Here is a 22757-nt window from a genome sequence, read left to right on the forward strand (position 1 = left end):
TTATCTTTTCCTTTTTGGGTTGTTTACATCGGAATAAACAGACTGTATTGTAAGGTTTGTGGAAGAATTTTCTAAATATGTTCTTCCAAGTACTTCTAATCAATCTCAGAGTTTTACTATCTCATAGAATAAAACCTACTTTTTAAAATTACCTTATTGATGATTGAATAATTGGGAAGATATTGGAAGAATGGATGCATATTTAGCTTAAAGTTCTGGGACTAGGGATGACAAAGTTGGTAAAGTGTGGGCTACACAAGTATGAGGACCTGATTTTGATCCCTAGTATACATGATCCCTAGTATACATGTTAAAAAATTGGCCATGGTGGGACATCTAATTTCAGTGGTGAGAAGGCAGAGACAGAATCCTAGGGCTTTCTTGTCAGCCAGCCAAGCCAAACTGGTATGTTCTAGTAAAAATTTAAGACTTTGTTTCAAAAAAAGTGAATAACTTCTTGAGGAATGGGACTTGGGATTGTCCTTTGGCTTCCACATACATGAGCACGCATATGCACACAAATGCACCAACTGCATTCATCCACACACACAAAGGCTTTGGTGTTACCAATTGTTAGCTCTGTGACTTTCATAGGCCATTAGAATTTCAGTTTCCTTACCAGTGAAATGTGTATCATAATATCTAAATTCAAAATTGGCATAAAGATTAAAAGACATGAATATATATATATGTATATATATAATCATGGACCTTGGCATAAATTTTTCTAAGCTATTTAATGAAGTCCAAGATAAGTTGAACTTTTAAAAAATATTTTTTAAGAATATGCTCCTGGTTGCTCTGTGAGACCTTCCTCTTTTTTTTCTCAGTTCCAAGATTGTGGTGATTGACACCTCACCTGTCAAGAAGAAATTACTGCTCTTTGTACTTAACTTCCGTTTAGTTTTAACAGTATCCTGATTATAGCACTCTACCCTATGAATACCAATTTGTATGCAAACATGACTTCTCATTCCAGTTTGTAAGTTTCTTACACATCTGTTTATGGCCAAGTTTCCCAAATTAATCCTGATCAATAAGCATTCAGTTGTCAACAACCCTATGAGAAGCCATTCCCTGTCTTAATATGTAATATTTGTAATGTTTTTAATGTATAGCCACCATGCCTGTATATTCCAAAATAACAGTATATTTCCAATTTTAAAATACTACATTCTTCCCAAAATATTTAAATTTTTAGTTAATGATTGATGTGAATATCTTGTATTTTTTTATTTCTTTTACAACAGTTTTCATAGACTGAGGTTAGAAAGCTTAAGACCTTAGTTTTAAGGCCCTTACTTATTTTTAAATGCTTCTCTGAGACTTGTTATTGTATTTCAATTTTAATTAAAAATATAATTATACAAATTTAAAGGGAATAACAGATTTGACATAAATTCACAATGTGGGATGGTTAGGGCATATCTAATATCTCACTTATACTCTGTGAGTGAATGGTAACAGTCTAACATTTCAACAATTTTGAAGTACATGGTATATTTCTACTATTTGACATAGTCACTGATCTGAACAATAAATCACTGAAGCTTATCTTTCCACCAAGTAAACTTTTATAAGGGGAAGATCTTGTCATATGTGACAACTTGGATGGAATTTCGAGACATTATGCCAAGTAAATAAGCCAAGCACAGGAAGACAACTGCTACATGATATTAGGTGTATATGGAATCTATGTGAGGTGTTGATTCACACATGGATTGCATGCAGGGAGATGTAGGGTGTGGCGGTCATTCCTTAATTTATGTGGATTAGGGCAGCTGTGATTCATTGGCCATTCATCAGCAAGTGCAACTTTCTTTACTATGGCTAAGATAAGAGTTTTGAAGTCAAAAGTTATCTCTGACATCCAACACAAAGAATTCCATTCCAGTGTTTGTGGGAATCTTATCTGTAATAATTTCTCCTTTTTATTAAGAGAATTACAGTGGATGTTGGTATTAGAATATTGATAATGCAGGCACCATAGTAAAATCATTACTTGCTCTGAACCTTTGTTTTCTGATCACGAAACAGAAACGAGTAAGTAACCTTTTACAGATCTGAAGGCTCTGCCATCGATGAGGCATTTTGATTGCTAATATTAGTCTCAGTTTCTTGTGAATGATTTCTATGATGGAGCCATGGTGCTTTTATGGCTTTGTCATTGGAAAGCTCACATGTTTAAAGCAGAGATGATCTTAGTCATCTCAATGTCTGAGGAATGTTATGGTAAGTAGATCACATATTACAATACTTCAAAGGTTTCTGAAATATCTGGGATATCCTAGAGTGGTAATGCTTTAGTTATTACTAACTTCAGTAAGCTTAACAAAGGTGGAAAATCATATCTTTGTAAGCATACAACAGAAGAGTACCATATATATCCCACATTAGCAACCAGATATAGTAGTTATTTTTTTACATCCTTAATTTTTCTTGTTATAAAATGAAGGCTTTGATTGAATAAATAAATTGATATGATATTTACATTTTTATGAAAATAAATTCATACCCTTGTTTTTAGTTGTAGAGTTAGTGTGAAAATATGTCTAATTGACTGTTGTAAAGGTCACACAAATTTTACTATTGCAAAGTATCATGGTCTATACACCACCAGGCTATATATATGACTAACTCTTATTCCTTTACTCCTTGTCCACTACTCCCCAACCCCCAGCTTGACAATGGCTATAGACTATAAGGCATTGAGGTGAAATGTTCTACAAGCCTTCATCTGGTCTGAGTTGAGGCTTTTGATTTAGGCATAATGCCAAGTTGTGTTTGCATAAGGCATCTGCAGATGAAGGCCAAGAACAAGCATGTCTACTGTTGATTTGATTATGTAACCACCCTTTGTTTAGAAGAACACAGATGCCTGTTATTTAGCAAACCTGACTTGATCCTTAAGGGTGCAACTGAAGAAAATGTTGATGTCTTTACTTGCAAAAAAACAAGTTTTAATGAAAAAATAAAGAACTGTTTACATATAAAAAAGATCACACTGAATTTTTATCATCCACATTTTTCTTAGTCTTATTCAATAGAAGAACATTTAACAGACTGAGAACATAAATAACCAAATTATATGCAATAACCTTCAGCTTTTGCCACTTTACTTGCTGTTCTCAAAAAGAGATATATGAAGAAATAAGGTTGTGGGCTAGGACACACCTTGTCACATATTTTTGATTATCTGTGACCTCAATTTGTTAATTGATGACCATGTGTGGATCATTTCTGACTAGGTTTGTATCCTATCTAATACATAAGGTCATGTCCTCTTCCATCGGCTGAATTTCCAGACTCTGAAAGACCTGAAAATTTTCCTTGTTTTTTTTTCCCTGTGATCCGAAGTCTAATTAATCATAGCTGTCTATCTAGTTCATAGTACCCTGAAAATGACAGGAGAGATGGAAAAATTAAGTTAGACAACTGTAAAGTTTGAGAAGTAATTAGAACAGAAATACTCTAAGCTGTTTGCTTCATTTATACTTCCCTACTTTTCTCTATCCTACGCTCCTCTGTTCTGGATTCCTTTTTGCTTTCCTCTTTGATGTCTAAGAATGGATACTCCTGTTACCAAGCTTCTAAAAGGAAGGCCCAAGATAATTCTTCTAAAAAGACAAGAGGGCCAGTATCATGCTACACAGAAAGACAAAACTGTCAAATCTGTTTCATCCTCAATGCTAAATTTCCTAGCCCTGTGTACAATTACTAATTTTTTAAGCTTAGAAGAAGAAAGTAGACCCAAAGTCTTGTTTCTCCCAAGAGCCCAATATGTACCAAAACTTCCTTGAAATTCTTTTTCATGCACCTTGATCACCTCACCTTTATCCCCTTTCAAATAATATTAACACATTAAAGGGACAGTTACTTTATCACAGAGAGGGAGGAAAATAAAGACTTGGGACATATTTAGGTTTAGGTTCTGCCTGGGAGAGTGGGAGGAGTCAACATATAAAGCAACCAGGGGTTGTTGTCAGAGAACAGGTAGAACAAGAGTCAGGGCAAGACTGAAAGAAGACTGGGAAATAAAATGAGCAGTGATAGAGAAAAATCACAAACAGCAGAAAAATCTCTCCCATCCTGGGCTCTAGGGGCATCAACCAACCTATTTGTAAGAAAAATTTTAGATTGAAAATTTCTCATATGTTCAAACTGAAGTAATGCTTCATTTTCCTTGGATCAATAACAGAATGCGTTACCAGTTTCTTGAACTCTAGACACTGTAGTGCTTTTGTGGAGAAGAATAAATTCTTGGGCTTTATTGAGAAACAATTTTCCAAGATCTAGAACAGGATCTTCCAAAGGTTCTGCTTTGTTTCTTTCCCTTTTTGTTACCTTTTGTTTTCCAATCCCTTTCACAAGCAAAGACAAAGATTCATATGTGACAAAGTTTGTGCTCACGAGGACACCCATCCATTATTCTTTTGGTAAGTAGACAACTAAATCAAGATCTCTGAACTAATCTCAAACTAGTGACCTGCTTCACCAGTGCAGCAGAGAAAAGAATCAATGAAATGTGGTTTGGCGAGCTATCCAGACTTAACTGCATTTCACAAGCAATTTGCTTATCAAGGGTTAAACACAACCCAGGAACTGTGATAGAAAACAGATGGTAAGGTAGGTAAAAAATAAGATAAAACTGATATTTTCAAGGTGTTTTTACATCTAACAATGACAGGTAAGCAAAACAAAATGTTGCTATGTTATGCTTGAAGGTGCAAAATTAGAGGTTGCAATGAAAAAAATAATAGGAAGGTGGGAAGGATGTGGGGAGGTAGGTGGATGGCCACGGTTAGTTTGGTAGAGGATAATATTTGAACAAACACTTTCCTACAGGTATGAATTAGGAAGAATTTCAGGAACAAGGAAGAGTATATGTGACTGGACTATTGTGAACAGTGACATATTGAAGAGCATCACACTCTTCAGAGTGGTTCGAGCTAGTTTTGAGTATTTGGCATAGAAAGAATATTAGAAATTAGGGGAATATAGACTTAGATCATAAGGGGCACATGAAATATTAGTAGTACAGGAAGAAACAATGGATTTAATGCACATGTTCACATTCTTATTTCAGTAAGATCATTCAGACTGCAGATGGGAATGGTATTTAGTACCATCTTAAATAATCAATAGACATTCTTCCAGTAACTGTATGGGCCCCTGAGTCAACCTCTGCACACTTTTCTCCTCAGACTTTTCCTTTAAATCCTGCCTTCCGCTCCAGGTAAGCATACCCCCTTTGTAGTATTCCAATAGTTCTCATTTCTTCTTTAGAAAACCTATTTCTAACCTGGAGCATCTTCTGGGTCATCTACATCAGTCCTTTTTCTTTGATTCATCAGGTGAGCCACTGTCTTTCTCTGAGTCAATATTCCAATCCTACCAAATACTTTCAAAGAGTTAAAAGTAGATAGGGCATAGCTAGTCTGTGGCTGAATCAGAAGTCTGTGTCCTGTAGAAGGGTTGTCATGCAGACTCATGTGGTGTTTAATGAAGAGTATTACAAACGTTAGGAGTTCTTAAATGTGAAAGTTTCTCATGACAAACTATTTTAGATGTTGGCAATTTTGGAATGATTATAAAAGCCATGGACAGGAACTGGAAGCTACAAAGTCCAGAGACCTAGGGTAGAACCAAACAACTAACCAAAACCCTGAAAAAGTCAATAAAATGATTCCTAATGAAATTATGCTCTACTCGTAGATCAGTGCTTAGCCTAATCATTACTAGAGAGGCTCCCTCTGGCAGCTGATGGGAACAGATGCAGAGATCCACTCCTAAATATTAGGTAGAGCTCTGGTAACCCTGTGGAAGAGGAGGAGAAATGATTGTAGGAGCCAGAGGGTCAAGGATATCAGAAGAACACAGCCCACAAAATCTATTAAGCAGGGCTCAAAGCACCCCATAGAGACTGAAGCAGTGATCTTCAAGCCTACATTGGTCTGTGCTAGGTCCTCTATACACGCTCTGGTTATTTAGCTTGGCTTGTTTGTGGCACTCCTAACAGTGGGAGTGGGGGTATCTCTGACTCTTTTACCTGCCTTTGGGAACCTTTTCTTTCTCCTAGGTTGTCTCATCCAGCATTGATATGAGGGCTTGTGCCTAGTCTTACTGTATCTTGTTATGTCATATTTGGTTGGTATTGCTGGGAGGCTTTCTCTTTTCTGAAGGGAAAAGGAGGAGCAGTGGATCTGGGGTAAAGGGGAGGTGTCTGTGAAAGCTGGTAGAAATAGAAGGAGAGGGGAGGCAGTAGTAAGGATATATTGTATGAGAGAAGAATAAATAAAAAGAAGAAAGTTTAAAAGCTCAACTTCAATGTACAAGATAAATTTTAGATATAGAATTTCAGTAAAAGTTTGAAAAAGAAAATTTCTTTCATTTTAAGGATACAGATTAAGGATCATGAAGGATCAGCATGTGATCAGGATAGAAAAGAATGGGCCATTGATGCAGAATTATTTGAGGGGTAGATTAGGAAAATGGTAGAAGGGGATATATATAATATATATACAATATATATATATATACCAGGATGCCACGTGGTGAAAAATGGGAGAGTAATATATAAAGAAATACTACTGTTATAAATAAAGCAGAAGTGCTATAGATTCTGGAGAATGACAGTCTTACATTATAATTCCATTTCTACCGCTAGTAGCTTGTGTGAATCTAGTAACAATATTTTCTACATTATAGCGTGGAACAAGCAGTAGATACTTCATTATGGTGTGATGAGAATTAAATGATATGACATCTAGAAAAGGAATGTTACATATTTTGCCATGTGATAGACTCAATATGTTATTAGTTGTTATCACTATAGATTATATGATCTTGGAGGAACCAAAAGCTATCATGAAGAATAAAGTTAGTAAAAACCAGGCTGGAAAACTTGGTGACTGTTCAGCAAGGTGAAAATGTAGGACATTAACTTTATGTGGTCTTTAGCCCCACCTACCCAGAATGATAGAATATGAATAGGAATCTAGCAATGCTTGAAGCTATACACTCCTACTATGATTTTAAGACAAACCTGTAGCTCTACAATAATGAAATCACAGAGACTCAACCCCTTTTCCACATGTGGCCAGTGTGACAAGATGTATCAATCTGTTTTACAAGTGAGAAAAGTAGCAGGTTCTATAAGAAAGTATACAAAGAGCTCCTACATAATGCTACCTTTCAGCTTTCTCATCGTTCATCTCCCTTCTTTCTGCCCCAGTTATTTCCAAAGTCTAACTCTATCATTCATTTCCATTTCTTCACTCTATACTTTTGTATTTTGGGTTTTCTTTCCTTGCAAGTGTCCCCTTTTCAAAACTCTGCAATGCTTCATGCAGTCAAAACTGTGCCTTAAGGCTTTCTATGTTTCCCAGACAAGAACAACCAGTCTCTACCTTGGAATCTCAGTGTACTCAGTATTCTAATGTGAGGCTTATTACAGATGCCTCTGTTTCTTTCTCTAGGTCATTTGCTAAATAAATGCAATGCTTTGGTTGTTCCCAACTGCTTCCAGTTACGGTGCTAAACACATTGTAGGAAAAAGTAAAAAGTGGGTTCAAGGAGTGGAAAATATTTTATTTGATATTTTTCCATGCTGGTCTTGGATTCACAATATCTTTCCCTTATTTGTTGAATGCTACAGTCACAGATATGTGCAACTACACTCGTTGCAAATTGACAAAATAAGAAGAAAAAGATATGAATATTTTTGGAAAGGTAGCTGTCATAGAAAGGGGGCAGTAGTGGGGTTAGCAGATATCCAGTGTCCTAAAACAGACACAGAAGTATGATGGGTAGAGAACAGGATGATTTACTTTAGGGAGACCAGATTGATAGATTGATTAACTTTCAAATGTGTAGGAAATACCTCAGCTAACAGTGCCTGCTTAAGACCTTTTTGAAGTGCTGGGGATTAAAACTAGGTCTTCACACATGCTAATGTTCAATGAGCTACATGCCTAAGCCTCTGAATTCTTACCTGTCTAAGTGCTCAAAACCTCCCTAAACCAGTTTAGCAAACAGCAAATGTGAACCACACACTAGAAGGAGTACAATGATCTGCTCATGGTCAGGTCTCTTGCTTTTACTTCTATGACCCTATGTCTCCCTCTAATCACTCTGCTTTCATCACTCTAGAATCCTTGTTGTTTTTCTTTCTAAATAACATGGGAAGGTGTTTAGTGTGCTGTCTTTTGTCTAAAATCCTCTTCCATCAGGATGCCACATGGCTAGGGCTTTTAAGTTCTTCATGAGTGGTTAATGAGACCTTAATCACTCCCTTTAAAATATCAACATATTGCCTGTTACTGTACTTTTGTTTTCCTTTTTTTTTTCTTTTTTCTTTTTTTTTTTGCAGGGGTGGAGGGTGGAGGGTAGGGAGTGGGGGTGGTGGTGGGGTTGGTGTTGTTGCACATTTCTTCATAAAACCTTTCCATTTCTACATTTAAAAAATATGCTCAAGGGGGTCAAGACCAGGCTGATAAAACTCACAGAAACAGTTGACCTGAACAAGGGGGAGCTCATGGAACCTAGAATGATGACTGAGAAGTCAGCATGGGACTGATCCAGACTCCCTAAATTTGGGTGTCAGTAAGGAGGCCTCAGCAATTTATGCAGCCTTGGATAGTAGATCAGTATTTATCCCTGGCATACAAATGGACTTGGGAGCCAATTCCACATAGATGGATATTCTCTCAGCCTGGATACATGGGGGGAGGGCCTAGGACCTGCCCAGGATGAAATGACAGACACTGGAGATTCTCCATGGAGGGCCTCACCCTCTCTGGGGAGCAAAGTGGGGATTAGGTAGGGGGTTGGAAGGTTGGAGGGGGCAGGGGATGAGGGGAGGGAGAGAGAGCTGGTATTGACAAGTGAAACAAGCTTGCTTCTAATTTAAATAAAAAAATATGCTCTATTCACTGTTAACTGCATGCTTTCTTCCCCAGGGCACTTATCCTGATTTGTCTATCTTGTTATCTGAGCCACTTAAAGATACAAAACAGCGCTTGTCCCATAGTAGGTTCTCAGTAAACATTTGTAAAACAAATGAATTTAACATACAAAAGTAATGAGCTAGTTGATTATTTTCTGAAATGTGTTGTATTTTAGCTATCATTTTTCTTTGTTTCTTAGAAATGTCTTATTGCAAAAAAAAAACAACAAAAATCAAACAAACAAACAAAGAAAGAAATGTCTTATTGCACAGCCCTGGCTAACTTGGAACTCACCATGTAGACAAACCTGGATCCAAACTTGCAGAAATTCTGCACCAATTTCCCTATTGGTGTGTGCCATCAAACCTAAAATAACTATCACTCTATCATCTATCCATTTGTATGAGTTTTCCCTTATCAGGGCTCAACTATCCAGGTTCAAATAAGAAAATACTCTTTATTAGATGGAATGTTGGGCCACTCCTGCAGTGAAATACCAGACAATGCATATTTGTAGCTATGACTATAATTGCTTGTTTATTTGTTTCTCTCCTTTCAAGTCTTTAAACAGAGGAATGACCCTTTTTCATGTTATACCTTCCTTTCTTCCTCCCTCCCTCCCTTCCTTCCTTCCTTTCTTCCTTCCTCTATCCCTCCCTCCCTTCCTTCCTTTCTTTCTTCCTTCCTCTATCCCTCCCTCCCTTCCTTCCTTCCTTTCTGTTTTTTTTTTTCATTTTTGAGACCAGGTCTCAATATTTCCTGGGCCTCATAGTGTAGATTGCTGATTTCAAACTCAAAGATTGCCTGTCTTTGTCTCCTGAGCAATGAAATTAAAGGTATGTGCTACTACTGTATTGAATGCCTACTTTCTTTTTATTTTGTTTTTGTTTTTGTGTTTTGTTTTTTCGAGACAGGGTTTCTCCGTATTGTTTTGGAGACTGTCCTAGAACTCACTCTGTAGACCAGGCTGCCCTTGAACTCACAGAGATCTGCCTGCCTCTGCCTCCCAAGTGCTGGTATTAAAGGCTTGCGCCCCCAATGCCCGGCTTGAATGCCCACTTCCTATTTTTAATATCCAGGGGAGGCCAGGCCTTAAATTAACTCCTCCTTACCACTAATTATGTTATTTAGCCCCTTCCCACAAGTGAGTGAATTAGTTAGACAGTTGAGGTCTGCTTCAGATTATAAAGTCAGAAAGCAGTAAGTTATGGAACAGAATTCAGACTGCCACCTGTATGTTCCACTGGTGAGTATTTTTCTCATTGTTTTGGTGCTTTTTAGACACTTGAGTCTGTTTTCCATGTAGACTCTCCTGTTACATTTTCTATTATGTGTTCCATGATGTGTTAAAATCAGACATGTTAAGTGTGTCTATATACAAACATTCCTTTACTACCTCATTTGTAATGGTTCAGAGCTAAGCTATGAGCTTCTTCTGTCTCTTATTCCTCTTGGGTGTAAAAGTCTCCTGAGAGATCATAATTAACATTAATTAAAGGATAATACTTTTTAGTGAAGAAAGAAGTCAAATTTGAGTTCTACTTCACTATAGCCATTATCCCAATATATAATAACCAACTAAATTATGGTCAGTTTGAGGGGTCTTTAAAAATGGTGAAAATGGGAAGTAATCAATGGACATTTAGAAGATTTCTCATCTTATTTCCCATTTCCCGAGTGTTTCCTTTTTCTTCTGAGGAAAGTTCTGTTTCCTTGAGAGTATTTTTCTCTTTAGTTTATTTGGTTTATAATTTTATGCCATCTTCTAACTCTAATAAAATTGAAATAGTGTCCTCAGACCAGATTGTCCCCAGGACATTTCTGAATTCAATCCTCCCTTCCCCAATATGCTCTTCAAATGCAATTTATGTTCCAATTGTATCTAAAGTAATAACAATTACAATCAAGAATTAGATAGAACTAATCAAGTGATATTTGCTTCAATATTTAAATTTAACCTGTGTTTGAAGAAAACATAGGTTAGGTTGATAAATTAAGTTGGAATTAAATAATGTGAGGTATGGTATGAGTGCACATGTGTTTGTGAGTATATTCATATACTATGCCTCTCCTCTCTCTACAGTTTGATTCCTATGATTCTAGTTGCTTATAGTGAACTACTGCCTAGAACATTAAGTGGGAAATTACATAAGTAAATAAGTTTAAATTTTATGTTCTTCCAAGAAGTATGATGAAGTCCATGTCATCCTCTTCTTACGCTGTTCAACATTGGTACCCTCTTTCTGTACTACCTCCTCCTAACTTTTCAATTGTTTCTCCTGCAGCAGTGCTTATGTTCAAGTGACCATTGTGTTATGTAACAATGGCTCAAAGGTGTAATACTAATGGCAAATGAATTGGTATATAATAAGGAAAGAAAAAAATATATGGCAAGGTTGCTAAGATCTATGGTACAGTAAGAAATTTTGTGAAAGAAACTAAGAGAGAATGTATCAGCTGTATATGACATTTTAAAACTATACTTTTATTACTGTCTAGTTTATTATTAACCATGATTGCTGACATCTTACTGTGTCTAAAGCATAAATTTAAATGTGTGGTGTGCATGTGTGAATATGTGTGTGTGTGTGTGTGTGTGTGTGTGTGTGTGTGTGTGTGTACAGGAATAGAGCGAATGAAGGGGGAAGGGAACGCTGGCCAAAATTTTGAATATCTACTATATATCACATCCATATTCATATAATTATCTACATAAGCATATATGATTATTATTTGTATTAATACAAGCCATATAATTGGTGCCAATTTTTATAGTATTTTTAAAGTTACTGCTCTAAACATAGATGAAGAAACATTACTAGAATCTTCAAATGATGTGTAACCATCTAGAATCAATAGTTATTCTGACCAGGAGATTTCTCATCTAGTAGTTGTACTGCTTCTATTTTATCCAGATTGTGAACTTGCCTCATTCCTGACACTGCCTGTTGGTCTATCCCAGAAATGTTTTCCAGTTACATGATTTCCTGCCTCCTAGTTTCTTCAAAACCTGGGGATATACTAACAAGATAGTGTTTTCCCTTAGTGCCAACTTCAGAGCCATTCCTGACTCAGATCCAATGACCCAAACCTTCAATATGGCCTCATCACCATGTTTCAATGTTCTTGGTTGTGTGTTCTTTGTTTTAGGTGGTCTCTGTTTTTCTGGGGTCATCTTGTGGCCCTCATGCTTCCTACATCATACCCAGCATAGTTGAAGAGTTTAGAGTAAGATTTTTTTTAACCAAAAAAAATCCAACTCCAGCCTAATGACCTCTACAGTTCTTCTGGATCTTGCTATTGAATTTTTTGATATCAGCATTAAATCTTCTGTCTTTTGGTGATGCAATTATGTGGAAGGGAAACTCTACCAGCATCAGAGAGTTCATCCTCGTGGGCTTCCCTACTGCTCCCTGGCTACAAATTCTGCTCTTCTTCATTTTCTTCATAACATACTTGTTTGTGCTTTTGGAGAATCTGGTCATCATTCTTACTGTGTGGGTCACTGGGTCCCTGCACAAACCCATGTACTATTTTCTTAGTACCATGTCCTTTCTAGAGGCCTGGTATATATCTGTCACTGTTCCTAAGATGCTGGCTGGATTCCTATTTCACCCCAATACCATTTCCTTCTTGGGATGCATGACACAGCTCTATTTTTTCATATCCCTTGCCTGTACTGAATGTGTGCTTTTAGCTGCCATGGCCTATGACCGGTATGTAGCCATATGTTGGCCTCTTCGTTATCCAGTAATGATGACCACAGGGTTTTGTGTTCAGCTGACCATCAGTTCCTGGGTGAGTGGCTTCACCATCTCCATGGCAAAGGTATATTTTATCTCCCGAGTTGCCTTCTGTGGTAATAACATCTTGAACCATTTTTTCTGTGATGTATCACCTATCCTTAAACTGGCCTGTATGGACTTATCTATGGCTGAGACAGTTGACTTTGCTCTAGCCATTGTCATCCTTGTGTTTCCTCTCTCAGCCACAGTCCTTTCATATGCCTTCATTGTCTCTACAATCCTGCATATACCCTCAGCCACTGGGCAACGGAAGGCCTTCTCTACCTGTGCTTCTCATCTTACAGTGGTGGTTATCTTCTACACAGCTGTGATCTTCATGTATGTTCGACCTCGGGCCATTGCTTCATTTAATTCTAACAAATTGATCTCAGCTATCTATGCAGTCTTCACTCCCATGCTCAACCCTATCATCTATTGCCTGAGGAACAAAGAAGTCAAAGATGCCATCAGGAAAACCGTAGCAGGTAGCAGAGCCTTGTCCTTGGGAGATTCTATTTCCTGAAGTGACTTAGACTTTCAGCATAACTTAGCCCATAAAGCACATTTATTGGAGGAAATTCTGTAATTTTTTTCATTTTTTAAAATTTAAATTAGAAACATTCAAGCCTCACATGTCAATCCCAGCTCCCCCACCCCCATCTCCCAACCTCCCACCTAATCCCCCCTCTGATGACCAGGGAGGGTGAGGCCCTCCATGGGGGAATCTTAAAAGTCTGTCATATCATCCTGGGCAGGGCCTAGGCTCTCACCCATGTGTCCAGGATGGGAGAGCATCCCTCAATGTGGGATGGGCACCCAAAGTCCATTTGTATGTCTGGGATAAATACTGTTCTACTTTCCGAGGCCCCATAGACTGCCAAGGCCTCCTCACTGACACCCACATTCAGGGGGTCTGGACCAGTCCCATGGTGGCCTCTCAGTCACCAATCAGGGGTCCATGAGCTTCCCCTTGTTCAGGTCAGCTGCCTTTGTGGCTTACACCAGTCAGGTTTTAACTCCATTGCGCATCACTCCTCCCTCTTTGCAACTGGATTCCAGGAGTTCAGTTAGTGTTTATCTGTGGGTGTCTGCTTCTGCTTTCATCAGCCATTGGATGAAGGTTCTAGGATGGCATATAAGGTCGTCATCAATCTCGTTATCAGGGGAGGGCATTTAAGGTAGCCTTGTAGCCAGTTAGTGTCATCCTTATATATCTCTGAAAATCTCACTAGTTCCAGGTCTCTCTTCAAACCTATAATAGTCCCCTTTATTATGGTACCTTTCAACCTGCTCTCCTCTATTCTTCCCCTGACTCAACCTTCCTGCTCCCCCATGTCCTCATCTCCCCTCCTCTTCTCCTCCTCTTTTTCTCCCAGCTCCCTCACCCCTCCCCTTCCCACATGCTCCCAATCCCCTCAGGAGATCCAGTCCCATTCCTCTTCTCAGGAGTACCATGCATATCTCTCTTAGGGTCCTCTCTGTTTCTCAGACTCTCTGGTGGTGGGATTGTAGGCTGGCAATCCCCTGCTCCATGTCTAAAACCCATATATGAGTGAGTACACACCATGTTTGTCTTTTTGTAACTGGGTTACCTCATTTATGATGGTTTATTCTAGTGCCATCTATTTGTCTGCAAATTTCAAGATTCCATTGTTTTTTTTTTTCTGCTGAGTAGTACTACATTGTGTAAATGTACCACATTTTCTCTATTCACTCTTAAGTTGAGGGGTATATAAATTGCTTCCGATCTCTGGCTATTTCAAATAATGCTGCTATGAATATAGTTGAACAGATGTCCTTATTGTATGCATGGGCATCTTTTGGATATATGCCTAAGAGTGGAATTGCTTGATCTTGTGGTAGACTGATTCCCATTTTCCTGAGGAATCTCCATACTGATTTTCAAAGTGGCTGTACAAGTTGGCACTCCCACCAGCAGTGGAGGAGTGTTCCCCTTTCTCCACATCCTCTCCAGCATAAACTGTCCTTGGTGTTTTTGATTTTAGCTATTTTGACAGAAGTGAGATGGTATCTCAGAGTTGTTTTGATTTGCAGGAAATTCTGTAATTGTAAACATACTGAACAATTTAAGGACACAGAAAAAAAATTAAGAAATCAGAAAGATAATCTGTCAGGTCCTAATAAAATGTTTTTCTTTTTATAAAACAGATTTAGTTAAACTATATATCATCAAAATAATTACAAAATGATTTTATTATCTATGAAATACTCTGAATAAATAATCAGTTATTACTTTTGCCAAGTTCTGTTGGTGAGGTTATTCTGTTTTAAAAGTCTTTGACTCAGCAGAGGTACACAAAGAGAGGTCTCTGAAAAAATTTATAGATATGGACTATCATTTTTGATGTGGGTTAGAGACTGGCTTTTATAGTCAACCACAATTCATTTTTGTTGGTGTTAAAATTTAGTAAAATGAGAGAAAATTTTCTTTTAACTGTAGTAGGAATACATGTATTGACATAGGGAAAATGAATACACACACACACACACACACACACACACACACTTTTTACTTACTTTTCTCAATAGTAGAAGGTCAGACTGTAGGAATTTAGAAATGGCTTGGGTAGCCAGTAAAGTACATTCATTTTAGGTAAAACAAAACAAAACAAACAGCATTGGCTTTGACATAAGACCAAGTGCTTTTGGTCAGGCACTACTTGGCCTGGTTATAAGGAATTTTCCAAATTTTATAGTATATTAACTTTTAGTAAACTTTACTTCTAATTTTGAACATGCAGATGTTGGATAAGATAATAGAAGAGCGTACTGTTTGGCTCAGTAGGAATGATGAATGACTGAATTCGTGGAATATGATGTGCTAAGAGTTTAAAAATGACAGGTGTACTGTTTTCAACCAGAATGTTGGAACCACATTTCATATATTTTAATTAGACTGTTTATTCCCTCACCTTTGATTTGACTTTTTATTAACATGTAGATAAAAGACCTACCTTTTGTATTTAGTGTTATTATGCTGAATGAGGGGTTTATACAAGTGAAGGAACTTTATCAAAAATGACAACATTTCTTCTATCTATATTTATTTAGATATTTTTGGCCTTTCTTGCTTTTCACCTACCATTCATGTCTGTTAATATTTTCTTTTTACATTTATTTGTCCCTAAAATGAAATTCATAACTGTTATGTTATATAGATTCTTAACTCTTACAAATATTAAATGATCTCTTCACTATAAATGACATAAAACTTTTGTGTTATTTTATACTTCTAAGTGTAAAACTATTTTATTGAAATATAAGTAGTTATCCCTGGGGTTTTTTTTTGGTGTACATTTTTTGTCATCCCTTCACTCTCTGTAAATTGTGTCCTTAAAGTTGAAATTATTTGTATAGGCAGCATATAAATGAATACATTTTTATTTTTACATTTAGCATTTCTATTCCTTGAAAGTCTTTATTCATCTTGAAAATTTCAAAAACGAATACAATATATTTAGATCATACCTGTTCCCTGACCCACTCTAAGTCCTCTCAGACCCCCTTTACTCCCTTTCCAAAATTAGTGTCTTTTTAAAAGTTTATTTATTCTTTGAATATTCATACATGTCCACAATGTATCTTGATCATATATACCCCTCAGTTTTTCCAGTTTTTCCCATCTTCAATACCCCATGACCCTTTTAGATTTGAATATATAATTTTCAGTGACACCAGAAGCTAGGGAAGTGTAGAGGGACCATGGCAGTACTCTAGAAAGGGAGATAGTAGAACACAGGTGCTATGAAGGAGGAAAGTGGGGAGATGGAGAGAGGGATGGAGGGTGAGGGGGACTTTAACAAAAGTAGATGGAGGTAGAGTTACAAAAGGGAGAGGAAAAAAGAAGAGACAAATAACGCAACAATGTGCGAAAAAGCCACAGGGAAGAATTTTACAAATTTCCTTAAAAATACTTGACATATTCATGACATATACAGAGGTCACCAGTTAAAATGAGATCATTTCTGGTACTAATTCAGGGACTGGAGTATTTCAAACAAGAGGTAACACACACTGACACAATCCTGTTCTACTATCATTAGAGAAGATCTGCTTTTTAAAAGCTAAGAAGACTTTAAATGCAACAAATAAAATGACTCTATGTCATTGAACCTACCTTAATGCACTCTTATACTCTTCAGGCCTGTTCAGTCTAAATTCAACCAAGCAGTGAGATCAAAGAGACCCTTTATAACCTGTTGTCCTGTGGCCCTGACAGCCTAATTGCTCTTGAAGAAAGGTGCTCAGTGCTAGTGGAATACATGGTGAAGTGGTTCAGGATAAGGTACAAGAGACAGCCCTGTATTATTTCATTCTATTTGCCTTGACTCTACTTAACCTATTATAGGAAAAATCATTCAGTTCCCGTTTCTATAATAAGCGATCATAACGATAACAACTTACTCTAATACTTGCCTATGTATGTGAGCTGTGTGAATGTCACAAGCACTAGTGTAGTGTAGTCTTCCATTCTTGATCAATTTTCTTTCTCATTCATCTCACTCATCACATTCAAAACTTATCAACACCTACAAGTTTCTTATTAAAAACCTTATAAATAATGATTGAAGAGTCAGGAGAATTAAAATTATTTTAGTGATAAATTATTAAATTAATAAAAATAATTATTTTACTAACAGAATTAAAAAGAGGTAGATGTGTGAAATTTAGCAATAAATTTATTCCATATTTTATATATATTCATCTAAAAGTAATAAAACTGATACAAAGAACACATAATTAGACAATTTCAATAAATTGTATCAGACAAACAGAGGTTTTCTTTGTCATATTTTTGTATGCAAGCTAAAATAATTTAACAGTACTCGTGACTTTTCAGGTAAACAACACCTTTGAATATTTTAGAGAACCAATAAAAGGATAAGCACAGCTAAACACTGAACTGAACTACTGGAAACCAGTTGTAGAGAGGGAGGAGTGATGAGCAAAGCGGTCAATATCTCCCTGGTGAAACCCACAGAAACAGCTGACCTGAACAAGTGGGAGCTCATGGACCCCAGACTGATAGTTAAGAGGCCAGCATGGGACTGATCCAGACCCCCCGAATGTGGGTGTCAGTGAGGAGGTCTCAGCATTCTTTGGGGCCTTGGGCAATAGATAAGAATTTATCCTTGGAATCCAAATGAACTTTGGGAGCCCATTCCACATGGAGGAATGCTTTCTCAACCTGGACACATGTGGGAGGGTCATTCCTGGGACGATATGACAGACTTTGGAGATCCCCCATGAAGGTCCTCACCCTCCCTGGATAGTGGAGTTGGAATTGAATGGGAGGTTGGGGGTGGGGAGGAGGGGAGTGAGTAGGAGTTGGGATGCTGGGATTGACATGTGAAGCAAGCTTGTTTCTAATTTAAATAAACAGGAAAAAAGGAATGCAAATATATATATAAATATATATATTTATAATCAATATGGAGGTCATGATGTTGAAATGACTGCTTGTATGTAGTTTATAATTCACTTTGTTGCCATATGTAGAGCAGGGGCAGATAGAGTAGGCCTATTGTGTCATTCTGAGACTTAGAGAATACAAAACTTTTTTGCTGTTTAGGGAAGAATTAGAGAGTAGTTTCATAGAATTCAAGCTGTGATTACAAAAAATCAACAAAGCAAAATGTCCCAAGGCATCTCATAGTGTGAAAATGTAATAAAGTAAGTTATTGCTATTGCCAGGAGGAGCCCCAGGGAATATCTTGTTTGCATTCTCCCTCAAGATCTCAATATTTATAGAACTCCTTTCTCTCAAAAAGGGTAGAGATCAGGTTTGGTGCTTGGAAGCTACCTGTATACACCAGCCAACAGCAGCAAGAGATGATAATGGGGACTACTACCAGGAGAGGGCCTGCTGCCAGGGGAGAAGCCTGAGAATCACTGGGCCCTAATTCCAGATCTACAGCTTGGAGTTCCAGAGGTCTAATGTACTCAGTGTGAGGTTTCCTTCTCTGTGCTTTCTCTTCTCTAGAACAAAGTCATCCCAGGCTTCTGGGTGAGGAGAACCATGTTTCAGTGAACAAGGAGGATGAACTTGAAGGAAATGACATATCCTCAAACCCAGAAACATTGAGTCTATTAAGAGAGAAGTCCAAATACTAATTTTAACCCACAGTCTTTTTGGGATAGGATGTTTTTCTTTCCCTTATCTTCTCTAGAATCCTTAACCTTAGAAATATTGGCTCTTTATAAGCTTGGGTTCTAAAAATCTTCCCTAGAAAACAGATATTTTTAAAAAACTAGTCATCATTTTCCACCCACTAGTATCTCACTGCTCCTTGAGTCTTATCCACAGTGGTGTTTTCTTCCTCTTTTACTTTTCTCATGTCTGTTTTCTGTGAAGTCCACTGGAAATATAGGGGAATTGCTTACAATACACGGTAGAGCTTTAGCTGTGTACAATTGACTACTTTGGCAAGTTGGAGGAGGCCAGAGCCGGTGAGTACTAACATTGATTTTTGTGGGTTTTGTAGGCACCAGTAGAACAGTGTGTAGAGAATGATGCACTCTGCCTGGGACTAGAACAAGACAGACAATCTTATTGTAATTGATGGTGCATTTCCATCTCACCCCAAGAACATCCAGTGGTTCTTTCCATATGCACAGAGGCATGGGCATATTAAATTGTAGTTCTTGTTGAAAGATTTCCCGATTCTAAAGAGATAACTTATTTAGAAAAAAATTAGCTATGACTTCGAATGCAAGTTATGCTTTAAGTAGGGCAAATAATGCTTGGGGTATTTGGATGCACATGCACTTATACATGACAATATTGAGGAAATAATTCCTGTATTCATTCATTTATTCATTCAGCTAGTCAAAATATTTGAAAATTTATTTCATGCCAAGAGATGCAGATATATGGAATGTTAATATTAAGATAGTGTTATTAACCTGGAAAACCTTAGAGTCATGTTAGGGTCAGATATTTATGAACATATAATCACGAATACTTAATTAATGCACATATTGACATTTACCAAATTTAACAATATGATAGGAATAAGCACAGTTCATTGCATAAAACTTCACTAAAATAAAACATGGGGAGCCCACTTTCTAAAACTATTAAAAAATGGGATCAGCAATGAAGCTTTTATTGATATCCTTAAGCAATTGGGCTCATAACAAGATTCTTCTTAAAGCTTTAAATATTAACTTTAATAAGAAACACATTTTATATAATCGCAAGATGTATACTCAAAAGTGCACAAGCATATTGAAGCAAATATTTTCTTGAAACCATGGTTTTATCATTGCAAAAGATAGTATTTTCTTTTATTTTTCCAATTAAGAAATACTAATGTCAATCCACTAACAATATTTCATTGCCAATGAAAATATTGTAAATTTTGATTTTTAACGACACTGACTTTATCACTGATCTTTGTCATCTGAAACTGAAGTGAAAGGCAAGATTGTTCTTACTTGCACTGGTCTCTGTAATGTGCTTTCTGACATGATCTTGCTGGTCTGCACCCTTCCGTAGAGTAGATTAGACCCAGTTCAATTCCAGTCTTGATGGCAATTCCTTAACTGAAGATTGCCTCTGTGGTCTTGCCTCAAGATACACTTAGCAATTCATGGCCAGTGGTTCACATTTCTCCTACTCTACACCCGAACAAAGGGTCACATGTATGCACAAATATGCTTGCAGTCTCTGACTTTTTCTGTCTTAATATGTTCTGGTCAGTAGGATTGACTTTGTTTTCTGACACCTCTTTCACTCTAAAGAGTATGGGTGTTTCAGGCATTCCTAGGAACATTCAAGTTTCCTATTCCACCCATCACTTTTTCTGCCCCTTTCTGGTCACTTACCCTTTATCTTGCATCCAATTTAGTATCTGGTCACTTATCCTGTACCTTGTATTCACATTGTTTATTGCAGATATATAGGAAACTATAGATAGTAACTGTGTATCCTGCATGGCTACCAAACACTACAAAAATTCCTGATTTCCTGCCAATCCACACATCTAGTCTATACACAGTCAGTCTGTCAAACTGCAGCACAAATTAGGCTAAGCACTATTAGGTCACATAAGATATTGTCCTTTATAGACAATTCCTGTGACTGACTCTAGACTCACGAAAGGCCCTATCATATGTGATACTGCCTCAATCGGGTCAGAGTTCTTCCATTTGTTTCTAGATCATGACAAGGTTATAACTTTGTAATTCCTCTTACTTGCTGGGGAAGATGATACAGAATCTTAGGAAAGAAAATGGAGAAGATAATCTTTTCCATCTGATATTTGATTAAATCAAAGCTAAAATATTCTCTGTTATAAGTGAACTGGAAAGTAACACTAAGAGTTTTTCATCAAAGTAAGGATTCTTTATTTTTTTCAAAGTCATCTAATATATTTGTACATATACATCAATATATTGGTCTTGATGTTTCTCACAATACAGAATTTTTCATGTTAGATTAACAACCTGTGATTGCTCTGAAGATGTTTCCTGACATTATCCAAACAACTGTTGAACAATGGCCCCATAGATGATAGCACTCTGTCATCAAGGATTGTTGGGAATACATGGGTAGTCCTGGTTAAGTTGGGGTGTAATAAGTAGAAAATCCAGCATCATAAATACTCACTTAAGTGCTTTTTAACCTAGAATTTTTTTCTTCCCATGACATTTTTACTCTCTGGATTTGACCATCACATTCAACATTTGATTGCTCCGTGTATGCTAATTTGTAGGAGTATACCTCTATGGGCAAAGAAAACCATACTTATCTGACTGAGTTCATCTTGCTGGGCCTTTCTTCAGATCATCATACCCAGATCTTGCTGTTCATGGTATTTCTCATCATCTACCTGCTCACTGTGTTTGGAAATCTGCTCATCATACTCCTCATTCATGTTGACTCTCGACTTCATACACCAATGTACTTCTTTCTCAAAAACCTGTCATTGAATGATCTCTGTTTCTCTACAACTATTGTTCCCAAGATGCTAGTCCACTTTCTAGTTGTAAGAAAGACCATTTCATTTGCTGGGTGCTCAATGCAGATGTTTTTTTTCCTCATAATGGGGTGTACAGAAAGTTCTCTTCTAGCAGTAATGTCTTATGATCGCTACATAGCTGTCTGCAAACCTTTGCACTACTCCACCATCATGACACATAGGGTTTGTGTTCTGCTAGTTGTAGGGTCCTGGGCTAGTGGAGTATTTGTGTCAGTAGTAGATACCACATTTACTTTATGCTTGCCATACCAGGGACCTAATCTAATTAATCATTACTTTTGTGAGCCTCCTGCACTCTTGAAGCTAGCTTCAGAAGAAACCTACACAGCTGAGATGGTCATTTTTGCAATGGGTGTAATAATTCTCCTAGGTCCTGTCTCTCTCATCTTTTTCTCCTACTGGAATATTATCTACACTGTGGTTCAAATACAATCAGGAGAGGGGAGGCTCAAGGTCTTCTCCACATGCAGTTCCCATTTCATTGTTGTTATTTTCTTCTATGGTTCAACAATATTTACCTACATGCAGCCAAACTCAAAGAAAATGAATGAAGGGGATAAAGTAATCTCAGTGTTTTATTCAGTTGTAACATCCATTATGAACCCATTCATTTATAGCCTAAGGAACAAGGATGTGAAGGAGGCATTAAGAAAAGTTCTTAAAAGAGAGATAAGATAAAAGAATATAGGAGACAATCATGGGTATAGGCCTTTCTAAAGTTCATTAATGGTTTAAACAACTTTCATCATGTATTATCTCTAATCTGAGAGTAAAGTTCAGTCATGTTTACCAAGGAATGTTTGTTTCCACAGACTTGTCCAATATTATTATTCGTGGGTGCAGCTCACATAATTTGTGACAATTTGCCCACTGACAGTAAATAAATAAAATAAATTTAAAGCAGTGAGAAAATTCTATAAACTGCAGCTTTCTTAAATCAACCTCTTTCCACTCAGGGATATTTATTTTTTCCTCTAAACCCCATTGCTGCTTGTCAAATTCATATTATCCTACCA

General features: G+C 37.1%; 2 protein-coding genes across 2 annotated transcripts; both read left to right on the forward strand.

Moving 5' to 3' along the window:
- The first annotated feature begins 12299 nt into the window (after nt 1-12299).
- LOC101831943 (olfactory receptor 6) lies at nt 12300-13256 on the forward strand. The gene has a single exon (XM_013117512.1). It carries the CDS (start codon nt 12300-12302, stop codon nt 13254-13256), a length of 957 nt encoding a protein of 318 aa, XP_012972966.1.
- An 8230-nt stretch (nt 13257-21486) lies between these two features.
- Nucleotides 21487-22419, forward strand: LOC101832200 (olfactory receptor 2D3-like). Its single transcript, XM_005075732.2, has one exon. It carries the CDS (start codon nt 21487-21489, stop codon nt 22417-22419), a length of 933 nt encoding a protein of 310 aa, XP_005075789.1.
- The last annotated feature ends 338 nt before the right edge of the window (nt 22420-22757 follow it).

Source organism: Mesocricetus auratus, unplaced genomic scaffold (assembly GCF_017639785.1).
Source record: "Mesocricetus auratus isolate SY011 unplaced genomic scaffold, BCM_Maur_2.0 Super-Scaffold_4256, whole genome shotgun sequence".
Taxonomy (NCBI): Eukaryota; Metazoa; Chordata; class Mammalia; order Rodentia; family Cricetidae; genus Mesocricetus; species Mesocricetus auratus.

Excerpts from the sequence above, each read along its gene's own strand:
- LOC101831943 (XM_013117512.1), top strand. The coding sequence starts at position 12,300 with ATGTGGAAGGGAAACTCTACCAGCATCAGAGAGTTCATCCTCGTGGGC.
- LOC101832200 (XM_005075732.2), top strand. The coding sequence starts at position 21,487 with ATGGGCAAAGAAAACCATACTTATCTGACTGAGTTCATCTTGCTGGGC.